Consider the following 11,825-nt stretch of genomic DNA (forward strand, 5'->3'; position numbering starts at 1 on the left):
CCTAAAGAATACAAACAGAGCAAGAAAACTCCAACTTCCCTAAAGAATACAAACAGAGCAAGAAAACTCCAAACTTCCCAACAATGGCAGCAAGATTGTTAGAGCAATCTTTTGCCCTTTTATGAGCTCCAAACTCGCTCAAGATTGCTTCTATATTATTTCCTAAGCAACACAGAGAAACCAGCAATGACTGTCAAGATTCTCGACCCACTTACGCCCGTTTATGAGACCAATGTCCTCCATCTTTCTCTGCCTCAGAAATCATCTCCTTCCCCTTCTTCTCCATCTCCATCTCTGTCTGCAGCATCATCTCAATCTTGATACTCTCCATACCAATAAACCTCTCTATAAAACCCCTAATTTCATTGAGTAAAACTATAAAAACAGAAAATCTACTACATTCCTAACAACTAAGTCACATATCAGAAGAAAGAAACACTCTGTATAAGCTGGAATCAGTAGTTGAAGAAAATCTATTACATTCTACAATACTTCCCCAAAGAATACAAACTGCCCAACAATGGCAGCAACCCTCACTACATGTTATATTATTCCCTAAGCAACACAAAGAATCCAGCAATGGCTGTCAACATTCTTGATCCACTTTCGCCCGTTTATTAGCTCCAAACGCCCTTCCGATTGTATCCACCATCTTTCTCTGTGCCTCAGCAATCATCTCCATCCTCTTCTTCTCCATCTCCATCCTATACCTCTGCATCTCCTGCATCATCTCAATCTTCTTACTCTCCATCCCCATAAACCTCTCTGTAAAACCCCTAATTTCTGCCGCCAGCTCCATCCCTCTCCCACCACTTCCTCCCGTCTCCGCCTTCACCTCCTCCTCCTCATCCGCAGCATCCTCGTCGCTATCATCACCATCGTCATCGCTAAAACCCCCACCATAATACTCCACTGGCCTCCCCTTCACAAAATTTCTCACCACTCTCCCACCCCTAAGCCCTCGACCCACCACGGGCGCTGCCTTTCCACCCCTGACCGCCCCACGCACGATGTTATTAATGCTCTTCGACTTATTCCTAGCGGCAGCAGCCGTGTTCCATTTCTCATCGCTATCATCGGAGACGCCGCTATCCCCTCCGGCGCCGCCGTCGTTATGGTAAAAATCAGCCGAATTCGAATACAAACTAGTGAAATTGCCAACACTGTTATTGCTATTGCTACTGATGTGATTGGGGAAGGACTTAGCCATGGTGATTGGGCGCGCATCGAGAGGGATGGGGCCGCGCTCCATCTGATCCATGAGCTCGAAGTATTGCCACGAATTGAGGTAGGGTTTCTGGAGCTCGGAGCGGTAGCGTTTCCGGAGCTTCTCGATTTTGTGGCGGCACTGAGTGGCGGTTTTGGAGGGCTCGTCGAAGCCGCAGCGGGCGGCGACGGTGATGGAGACTTCCTCCCACTGGAAGGCCTTGAGCTGGCCTCTTTTGAGGGAGTACCATTTCTCCTGGTAGGCCTGAATTAGGGCTAGGGTTTCCTGGTGCGACCATGGAAGGGGCGGCGAGCGTTTGGGGGGAGGGGATTTCGATTCCGGCTGGGGGAGGGCGCGATTGGGGGATGGGGAGGGGGAGAGGGAGGCGGAGAGAGAATGCCGCGGCGGCGGCGGTGGCGGCGGGGAGGCGGAGGGGGAGGAGGAGAAGGAAGTCATTGGTGAAGTGGATTTGGTTTGTGAGATGAGTGATTGGTTGATTGGTTGGTGTATTAATAAGTGCGGTGGTGGTTGTGGTGGCGGTGGAGGCGGTTGTGGCGGTGGAGCGGCGGAGGCGGCGGTGGGCTGGAGTTAGATGGGCCTTTTCTTATTTGAATGATTTTCTAAATGGAAATATTTTTTCTATTTGGTTAGTGCATTTTAATTAAAAGAAAATCGCTATAAATTATGCGTTTTAATTTATGTTTTTTTGGTAGAAATTTATAATCTGTCAAGGATGGGAGTAAACAACATTACCACGTAGAAATAATAGGAATCCGTTAGACCTATCTCAAGGGTACACTAAAACTTAAAATCGGATAGATATTTTGCTTTAATAGTACTAAAAAACCAATCTCATTTTTGGTTTTTGAGAAAAAAAAAATACCTATCTTTAAGTTTACACTAAACCAAAATCTAAAAGTTTTTCAAATTTTGTGAGTAAAAAAGGCATAACATAGAGAATATTCTTTTAAGTTGAGTTTTGTGTAAATGGTTAGAGTAAAATTATATTTGATGTGACATTTGCACTAAAATGAGTTTGAGTTTAGTGTAAATGGTTGAAGATGCTCTTATAGGAAAACAAGATTACCATGTAGAAATAATATGGAATCCGTTATAGGAATCTATTCAGATCAGAATACTAAATATAAGTAAAACTCAAAATACTTGCAGTCCATTAGATCCTGCGATCTAACTGTCAGATTAATACCACGTGTCATCTAATAATATAGATTTTTAGCCTAATAATGTAGCTCGGATAATAATTTTGCATTTTAGTCTAATAATGTACATTTTAAATATAATAATATAATTTATCACAAACATTCAATCTGAGAATCCAAAGGTGTGATTTGTGGGATGTTTTACACTAAGATGCTGTAAGTATCCTTTAACACACCCCATCAATTATATAGGCACACGACTTTATGGTTTTATTGAATTGTTTTGTAATTAATATTTGAATTAAAAAAGGGGTATAAGGATTTGTATTAAAAATACATAATAAAAGTAAGAAACTTAGTTTAGGGCATCCACAGTGGCTGAAAAATTCAGCCCGGTCTCGTCTCGGAGAGACGAGACGCCGGCGAGACGCCGCTGTGGCGTCCATCTCGTCGCCCTCCCGTCCCCCTCTCGTCCCGCGTCCCGTCTCGCCGAGGCAGCTGGCGAGACGGTCTCGCCACGCGCTGGGCGACGTGGCACGTCGCTGTTGGTGCGTGACGCCCACTCGCTGGCAACGCGAGTGGGCGTCGAATATCTGATTTTAATTTTAATTTTTTTAAAAAAAAAATGATTTAATTTTTTTTTTTAATTAACGGTAATATTACCGTTTTTTTCAACGGTAATTTTTTTTTTTTTTTTCTTTTTTCTTATTCTATAAAATACACACTACTCTCTTTCATTCTCCATTCCACACACAAACACTACAAACACCACATCTATTCTTCTCTCAATTCACTTGTCTTTCTCTCTCCAATTTCTTTAATAATGTCCGGTGATGGAAACTCCAGCGGCTCCGGTGGCTTCGATTTAAACGCGTTTGGCGACTGGGGGCATGTACAACTAGCTGGCTCGTTCGTCAACGCCGGGCACCGAAGGCTCGGCTACGCCGGCGCCGTACCAAGCTCCACATTTCGATCTGGATGCATACTATCGTCCTTCCCCCCCTCCGAGGGCAACGCATGGATTGTCCCAAATTAGGGAGAATTTTCAGGAGGAACACATTCCGGAATACGTTCCGTTCAGCAGCGGTAGAGGCTCCGCCAGCCGCGATACCGAGGACGAAGAGACCCCGGTAGAGGAAGAGGTGGAGGAGGATCTGGGCCGTCATCCATACAGCTCCAAGGATATGTTGGCTCTATACACCTCTTGGCTCACCGTCTCGTACGATCCCATCGTCGGGAATCAACAAAACAAATTGTGCTTTTGGCAGAAGGTCACCGAGCTTTACAACACAGATTCAAAGCCGAGGGGGAGTCGCCCCCGCACCGTGAAGATGCTCCGCGGTCATTGGGACCGGGTCGACAAAGATGTCAAAAAGTTTTGCGCGGTCTACAGGGGTGAAGCGAAGCATTACCAAAGCGGAGCCAGTGAAGCCGACATTCTGCGAGCGGCAATGCGCGTCTTTAAAGAGGACGTCAAAAAAGATTTCAAACATATCGATGTTTGGCAGCTGGTCAGAAACGAAGATCGGTGGGCTGGCGGTGTCCAATCCTCGAGCTCGAAACGTACGAAGCACACGGGGGTGGCTACTCGTCTAGTGAGGGCGGCGGATCAGGCAACGCCTCACATGAGGCTGAGGACACGCCCACTGAAGTCGGTGGCCCCTCATCCGGTTCACGACGTCGGCCGCAAGGGACCAAGGCGGCGAAGGCGGCTAGAGGGAGAGGGAAGGGGAAGGGGAAGAGCCGGGGCGAATCGAGCCAGGCGGGCGCGGGCGCGGGCATGGGCTCGAACACTTCCCTGTGGTCCGTATACATGCTCTCCACGATGGCTGACACTTCCAAGATGACGCCTACCCAATACGAACATCATGTTCTCGGAATGCAGGCGATGGCAACGCAACTTGGTCTTCAGCCGGGTGCACCGCCACCGGCTTCGGGGGATGATTCGCCGGCGGAGTAGTTTTTTAAGTGTTTTTAATTTCTAGTATTTTAAATTACGTGTGTTTTTATTTTTTTAGGATTTTAATTATGTGTATTTTTATTTTTTTAGGATTTTAACTATGTATTTTTTTATTTTTAGGATTTTAAATTATAATTTTATTTTATTTAATGAAGTGTGTTTTTTATTAATTGGATTTGTTGAAAATAAAAATGAAAAATGAAATTGAATGAATAGTTAAGAGATGAGATGGTTAAGAGATGGATTGACGTGGGTGCTATCTCTTAGTTAAGAGATGGAGTGAAAAGTACAGTGGGGCCCATGAATAGTGAAGAGATGAGACGGTTAAGAGACGGATAAGAAACACCGCTGTGGATGCTCTTAGTAATTTCACAATTAATTAAATAAGTTTTTTCCCTTCCAAAAAACTTAGGCAAAGTTAGAAATTTTAAATTTAACTCCCAACATAGAATACATTTTCGACTAAGAACAATTACTACAATTAATTAAAAACTTACCAATCCTATAAAAATAGGCGAATTCATGTTCATATCTAAATTTGGGTCTGAGGAGAAGATGAGAGAACAAGCATTTGGCTCTAAATTTGAGTTTGGATTGAAAAATAGCAGTTGAAGAAGCTAAGAATCGATGTCTACTATCTTCAACATTGCAAAAACTCAAAGTATTGGTAAAAAAGGGTTCTTTTCCTCTCACAATCGATCAAGATTCATCTCAGCCACAGCCGCGCCGCCCTCTGTTTTAGTTCCAACAAACAACCAAATCACCCACCTCGTTCTGGAGCAGAAATCAGCCAACGAAGCTCTGAAAACCTTCCAATGGGCTTCCACAATCCCCAATTTTTCACACGATGTCTCCACATACCGAGCTTTGATCCACAAGCTCTGCTCTTTTCGACAATTTCATGTCGTAGACCAGGTGCTCGACGAAATGCCTAAGAGGATTGGTTCTTTACCAGATGAAGACATTTTTATCACGATCGTCCGCGGGCTAGGGCGGGCTAGGATGATCAGGGAAGTGGTTAGAGTTCTTGATATGGTGGCTAAGTTTGGTAAGGCCTCGCCGTCTTTGAAATTATTGAACTCGATTCTTGATGTTTTGGTGAAGGAAGACATTGATATTGCTAGGGAGTTTTATAGGAAGAAAATCATGGAAGCTGGTTTGAGAGGTGATGATTACACTTATGGGATTCTGATGAAAGGCTTTTGCTTGACGAATAGGATCGGGGACGGGTTTAAGCTGCTGCAGGTGATGAAGAATCACGGTGTCGAGGTTAATGTGGTTGTGTACAATACTTTGCTTCATGCCCTTTGCAAGAATGGGAAAGTTGGAAGAGCTAGGAGTTTGATGAATGAGATGGAGAGGTACAGTGACGTCACGTTTAATATCTTGATATCGGCGTATTGTGGCGAGGGGAATCTAGTGCAGGCTCTGGTGATGCTGGAGAAGTGTTTTGGCAATGGCTTTGTGCCCGATGTCGTTGCCTTGACTAAGTTGATAGAGATTCTATGCAACGAGGGGCGGATTTCAGAGGCGGTTGAGGTGATGGAGAGGGTGGAGGCGAAGGGAGGGACTCACGACGTTGTTGTGTACAAGACTTTGGCGAAGGGTTTTGTGAAGGCGGGAAATGTTAGAGGAGGGTGTGGATTGATTAGGCAAATGGAGGTGAAGGGATGTTTGCCGAATACGGAGACCTACAATGCTCTGATTTTAGGTTTCTGCGCGTCTCAGAAGATGGATTCGGCTCTTGATTTGTTTCATGAGATGAAAAGGGCCGGCGTTCGTTGGGACTTTGTCACGTTTGAGACACTGACACACGGGTTCTGCTCAGCTGGGAAGACTCGTGAGGGAGTAGAGATATTCGAGCTTATGCTTGAGGATAGAGGCGGATGTGGTGGAAGAATCGCGTGTTGCAATAGCATCCTATACTCTTTGTACAAGAACAACGACGTTGGTAAAGCGCTTGAGTTTCTTGACTACATGAAAAACTGGTTCCCTCAAGCTGTGGATCGTACTCTTACGATCCTGCACCTATGCAAAGAGGGAAACGCAGACGAAGCTAGGAAAGTTCTCGATGAGATGAGAGAGAGGGGCAGGGCTCCAAGTGCTATAGTGTATGCTAGTTTGATTCAGGAACACTGCAAGAAAGGGTGCATGAGGGAGGCAGTTGAGCTCGTAAACGAGATGATAGGGATCGGGTATTTTCCCGTTGCATCAACTTTTAACGCCTTGATCAGTGGGTTCTGCAAGCAGGGAAGAGCTGGGATTGCAGTGAGGCTGATGGAGGACTTGAAGACGAGAGGCTGCCTGCTCGATTCGGAGAGCTATGGAGTCGTGGTCGAGGCGTTGTGGGCGGTAGGGGACTTGCAACAAGTTTTTGTGATGCTTATGCAGATGATGGAAAGAGGCATTGCTCCAAATCATAATACATGGAATTTGTTGATTAGGGTAGCTATGGAAGGGAAATCTGAGAATAGATTGTTGGAATTATTGCCAAAAAAATTGTAAATTTTGATGGTCTAACCACAAGTTTAACAATCCACTATTTAAAAATATCTCAATTTTCTTATAATTTCTATGAGGATGAGATCGCATGTAGTATATATTTTCATTTTTCTCTAGCACATTTAGCAATACGTCAATTTGAAACATGTATCCTAAATTATCAACATATCACAAATAAAAAAATTGGAACATTTCGTCATGATAAAAATAATCCATAGGTTTTTATAGCCAGACTTTTAAAGTTGTTTTATACTACTATAATTTTATCAAAATTTATGATTTTTTGAGCAATTTTATCAAAGTTGTGATTATCTATTTCATGACTATCATATAACTAAAGTGTGAAATGAATATTATTATTATTATTATTAAATATTGTTTTAAGGAAAATCGAATAGTTACCAAAAACTAGATTTCTTATTTTCAAAATTTAAGTTAAGAAATATTCAATTTAAATGTGATGAATCGATCTTCTTCCCTAGAGAAGAATTAACGCCACAACCCTCTTCTCATTCCTAGTATGTTTTTTAATTGCTTTCTATTTCGATTTTGAATTGAGGTGATGGCTTGTTCATCATCTTCTTAATAGTAACTTGAATTACTACTTGTTTGGATTATTAGATCATCAATACTCCATAGATAGATGAATTAGAATCGACATTCATCATCTTCTTGATTATAACTTCAATTACTACTTGTTTGGATTATAATATCATCAATACTCCATAGATTTACTAATTAGAATCGATATTCATGCTATTCTTAGGGCTAATTTCATTGCTTGTTCATCATCTTCTTAATTATAACTTGAATTACTACTTGTTTGGATTTTTAGATCATCAATACTCCATAGATTTACGAATTAGAATCGATATTCATGCTATGGCTAATTTCATTGTTTGGTGGCTTATTAGTTTCATTGATTCAATAGTAGTGTATACTATTGGTTAATCTTGTTGTTTGATAAAATTATTAAATTTCAGGAAAAGAGCTGAGCAAAATGAGTCTATTAGCTGGTGATGACTTGAGCAACCTACACTATGATGAAGAGCTGCTTGATCTCGACCACCAGATCGAGCTCTTGCTAGCTCGAAAAGCTGTAAACTCATTTACCTAAGACACACACAACACACAGTCTTGTTATAATATTAGTCAATTTAACTTTTGTTGCGATATTATGATTCTAGGAGCTTCTCATGAAGATGAAGAATCAAGAAAAACCGGTAAATGATTTACTCAAACATTAGATCAATTTCTTTTTGCGTTAAGGAAAAAAAGAAATATATACCGTACGTGAGTGATGGATTTCTTGGTTGATTCTTAAGGAAGAAGATGGGCTATAGTTGTTGCAAATTGCCATTGAATTGTTGTGTTTATATATGTAGTTGAATAATTATTTTCTTTACATGACTAATATTTTGTGTTGGTTTTCATTCAACAGGGCGGTTTACGCTTCACGATGCTTTGGTCTGCCCTGGATGATACTATGCACTATCATAGTTTCGACGAGTTGGGCTTGAAGGATTGTAGTGATCGAGATCTTGTAATATCCAGATTTGAAAGAAAACTGGAACCCAAACCTTTTTGTGTGGGATTTTTCTGTGTGGGTGATACCTTGTTTATGGCTGGGGGCATGATTAATATTAGAGATGAAGAAGAAGATAGAGAAAAGTCTGAACCGACAAACTGTTTGTGGTCTGCAGTGCCACCAGCTGATGGTTCTCTATGTGAGTCTTGGACACTTTGCCCCGCCACTATGAAGGTAAAGCGATTCCCCTCCATTCTAGTCCCGTTACATGATGGCAGGATATTCATCTGCGGGGGCACAGCTGAACGAGAAGGTTGGGCTGAGTTGTACGACCCGGAGAAAGGAGAGTTGGATGCTAAGAACTTGACTGTTTCCATGGGTAAGTATCCCCGTCCACTCACTGCCCTTGAATTGTATGATCCGGAGAACGGAGAGGACTTGCCTGTTCCCACTCCCATGAGTATGTGTCCCCGTGCAATCTCTTGCTTTCAGTGGACCGATGAAGTTGTCATGGTATACTATCATCACTTGCTTTATGGCAGAGGAATAGGATGTGCCTTAGATTGTAAACCATCTCTCCTCTCTTACAACATTGCTCAAGACAAATGGGCTATATTTGCAGAAAACATCCCTCGACCGTTATATGGTCGTGACATGGGATATAGGAACCTCGTATATGTGGGGGGCGACATTCTATTCATTATCGATTATTCATGTGTTTGGTTCGTCTACGATCTGTCCTCCAAAAAGGAGGTGGGGGAAGTGTTCGTGAAGGCGAGGCCTAGGGGTAAGAATGTGCGAGTGGTGGAAGCTTTCTATACCGGCAACAAAGATATTAAAAGTAGTAGCTGGGTCTTCTACGTGTTCATGCGTATGGCTGGCCACTGTGATCTTGAATATGCCAAGGTCGAAGTCGTCCAAGGCATGGGCGGGGATTACCTTTCTACAGTTCTAATGAAGGGTGTCCTGAAAATCGGTCCCTTTTATGACATTTATATGTAAGCCCGTTGATTTGAATTTATTTTGATAATTAGTTATGTTCTTAAATGTGGTGATATGTTCATTTTTGTATGCAGATTCGCCGAGAAGGACAAGAAAAGGAAAGAGAGGATAGAGATGATAGACAAGTGAATGAAAGATGATGTTGAATAAGCTTTATGCCTTCTGCTCATTCATAGCACATTCCATTCTCCCTTTTGTAGGAGTATCTTTTGTATATTGTCCTAGCTTTGTTTTGTGTGTGTTTATGCCTATAAGAAATATAGCTACGAAATCAACTGTTCATTATTGTTTCACCACGCTGCTCGGTCAAAAATCGAGACCCTTTCTAGACTAAATTTTGGTCTGTTGTATCAATACAAATTGTTATCTTAGGTTGAATGCAAAGAATTTAGAGCATGTTCTTGAGTTCAGTTTGGTGAAATTGAAAATATTGTTCCTTTTTTTGGTGAGTTGTGACAAATGGATTATTATCTTAAAAGCTAGATAATCTCGTGGTGTTTTTTTATCCAATTTAAAATTAGAGTGAACTCCATAAATGGTACCTGATGTTTTACTTTCGCACATAAATGGTACACGATCTTTATTGTACATATAAATCACATTTTTTTTGGTACCTGATGCAATTTTCACTCCAAAATGCCTTCTAAACAAATACTATTCCCTCCGTCTCATAAAAGATGTTACACTTTCCTTTTTAGTTTGTCCCACAAAAGATGTCACATTTCCATATTTGAAAAAAATTCTCTCTTATATTAATATAAAAATTATATTTTCTCTCTCTATCTAACACACAAAACAAGACCTCCTAAAATCATATGTCATCCCACAAGTGTGACATCTTTTGTGGGACGGAGAGAGTACTATATTTTTCCATTTGTGTCATTGAGGTTATTTGCATACACAAAACTAAGTATCAAAAGTGATACTATAATGTTTTCTCTCATTCTTCTCACTCTTTATACTAGTATTATTAATCAATATTAATATTATTATTTTAATATTATAAATTAATAATTAACTTATTTTAAAAATCATTCAAATATAGGGAGTACTTAATTATAATTATAATTATAATTATATTTAATTATTATAATAATATTATTGTTATAAGGGTTATCTTCTAATGCTTATAACATCATAATCCAATATTAAAACTAAATCTACACTCTTAGATTTAGAAATAAGTGGATGAGACTAAAGCTCACAAATTTCAATAAATAGTAGACAAAATATCAACAAAAGGGTAATATTGTCACTATGTTATCATATGATAATTTTCGTGGATGTTTTTTATATCAATATAGTGTATTACAAATATCAACAGTATGACATGAGAATATCAACATAAGTACAAGAAAATATCAACACAGTTTTATTGAGATTTTACATACATTCTATAGAGATTTTTTTTTTTGCATTTGTTGATAAAATTTGTTTATCAACATTTATGAAAATTGAAATATAATTTGTCAAATTTCATCACCCGAATATCGTAGAATCATATACAATTGAGATCTCGTTGGAACCTTTATAAAATTATCTTTAATTCGATATATTTTTTGCGAAAAAATAATTTAAATCGAGAGAGTTACGTAAATTTAAAGTTTTGAGATGATTTTGATGTGAGAGAATTGACATTAATACCCTTTAAATTTATTTAATAACTTTTTAATTTACAATATAATCCATGTGACATGATTTCAACCGCTAGATTTTCTATTCTGATGGGTATGAGTTGGTCTTAATTTGTGATTGATAATTAGTTTAGTAATTGATCACTCCTCATTGCTATAATACTTAATACTAGTTGTAATTAATAAATATTGTAGTATAATTATTTAAATTCTGAAACACACAATATTATATTAATTATTATTATTTATTATTATTATACATTAAATTAATAACTAATCAATAATAAAAATTTAAATTTGTGAATTGTATTAATAATGATATTAAGATTTGAATATTTTTAGTTAGGTGTTTCAATCATAAAATAAGAATAAAATAATTTAATAAAAAATTATTTAATTGATCTAATTATTTTAAATGATCAATTTAATTAGGTGTTTGTTCTTAATTTATATTATGAATGCAATTAGATGTATGTGTAAAACACTAAAAATAAAGAAGAAAAAGAAGAGAAAAGAAAAAAAAGGAAACATAAATTAAGAAGAAAAAGAAAAGGAAGATATAATACTAAAAAGAAAGAAGAAATGAAGAAAAAAGAAAGAAGAGAAGAAAATAATAATCACATATTTGGTACTCTCTCCGTCCCATAGTAAATGTCACACTTTCTTTATTAGTTTGTCCCACAAAAGATGTCACATTTTCTCTTTAAAAAAAAGTTTCCTCTCACATCAAGTATAAAATTATATTTTCTCTCAGCACTTAATACACAAAACAACATCTCCTAAAATCTCGTAACATCTACAAGTGTGCCATCTTTTTTGGGACAGAGGGAGT

The 11,825-nt window shown here is 39.1% G+C and overlaps 3 protein-coding genes across 3 annotated transcripts; 2 read left to right on the top strand and 1 right to left on the bottom strand.

Moving 5' to 3' along the window:
- Nucleotides 1-420: 420 nt before the first annotated feature.
- LOC125191383 (trihelix transcription factor ASIL2-like) lies at nucleotides 421-1,792 on the bottom strand. Its single transcript, XM_048088928.1, has one exon. The coding sequence runs from the start codon at nucleotides 1,661-1,663 to the stop codon at nucleotides 587-589; it is 1,077 nt and encodes a 358-aa protein (XP_047944885.1). The 5' UTR covers nucleotides 1,664-1,792; the 3' UTR covers nucleotides 421-586.
- A 3,093-nt stretch (nucleotides 1,793-4,885) lies between these two features.
- On the top strand, nucleotides 4,886-6,860 carry LOC125187774 (pentatricopeptide repeat-containing protein At2g17525, mitochondrial-like). Its single transcript, XM_048084406.1, has one exon. The coding sequence runs from the start codon at nucleotides 4,955-4,957 to the stop codon at nucleotides 6,830-6,832; it is 1,878 nt and encodes a 625-aa protein (XP_047940363.1). The 5' UTR covers nucleotides 4,886-4,954; the 3' UTR covers nucleotides 6,833-6,860.
- A 969-nt stretch (nucleotides 6,861-7,829) lies between these two features.
- On the top strand, nucleotides 7,830-9,488 carry LOC125190061. Its single transcript, XM_048087258.1, has 4 exons — nucleotides 7,830-7,928; nucleotides 8,017-8,052; nucleotides 8,271-9,355; nucleotides 9,434-9,488. Exons 1-4 carry the CDS (start codon nucleotides 7,830-7,832, stop codon nucleotides 9,486-9,488), a joined length of 1,275 nt encoding a protein of 424 aa, XP_047943215.1.
- Nucleotides 9,489-11,825: the final 2,337 nt, after the last annotated feature.

Source organism: Salvia hispanica, chromosome 5 (genome assembly GCF_023119035.1).
Source record: "Salvia hispanica cultivar TCC Black 2014 chromosome 5, UniMelb_Shisp_WGS_1.0, whole genome shotgun sequence".
Classification (NCBI taxonomy): Eukaryota; Viridiplantae; Streptophyta; class Magnoliopsida; order Lamiales; family Lamiaceae; genus Salvia; species Salvia hispanica.

Excerpts from the sequence above, each read along its gene's own strand:
- LOC125191383 (XM_048088928.1), bottom strand. The coding sequence starts at position 1,663 with ATGACTTCCTTCTCCTCCTCCCCCTCCGCCTCCCCGCCGCCACCGCCG.
- LOC125187774 (XM_048084406.1), top strand. The coding sequence starts at position 4,955 with ATGTCTACTATCTTCAACATTGCAAAAACTCAAAGTATTGGTAAAAAA.
- LOC125190061 (XM_048087258.1), top strand. The coding sequence starts at position 7,830 with ATGAGTCTATTAGCTGGTGATGACTTGAGCAACCTACACTATGATGAA. Across the intron at positions 8,053-8,270 it reads TGAAGAATCAAGAAAAACCG|GGCGGTTTACGCTTCACGAT; the intron begins GTAAATGATTTA and ends TTCATTCAACAG. Across the intron at positions 9,356-9,433 it reads CCCTTTTATGACATTTATAT|ATTCGCCGAGAAGGACAAGA; the intron begins GTAAGCCCGTTG and ends TTTTGTATGCAG.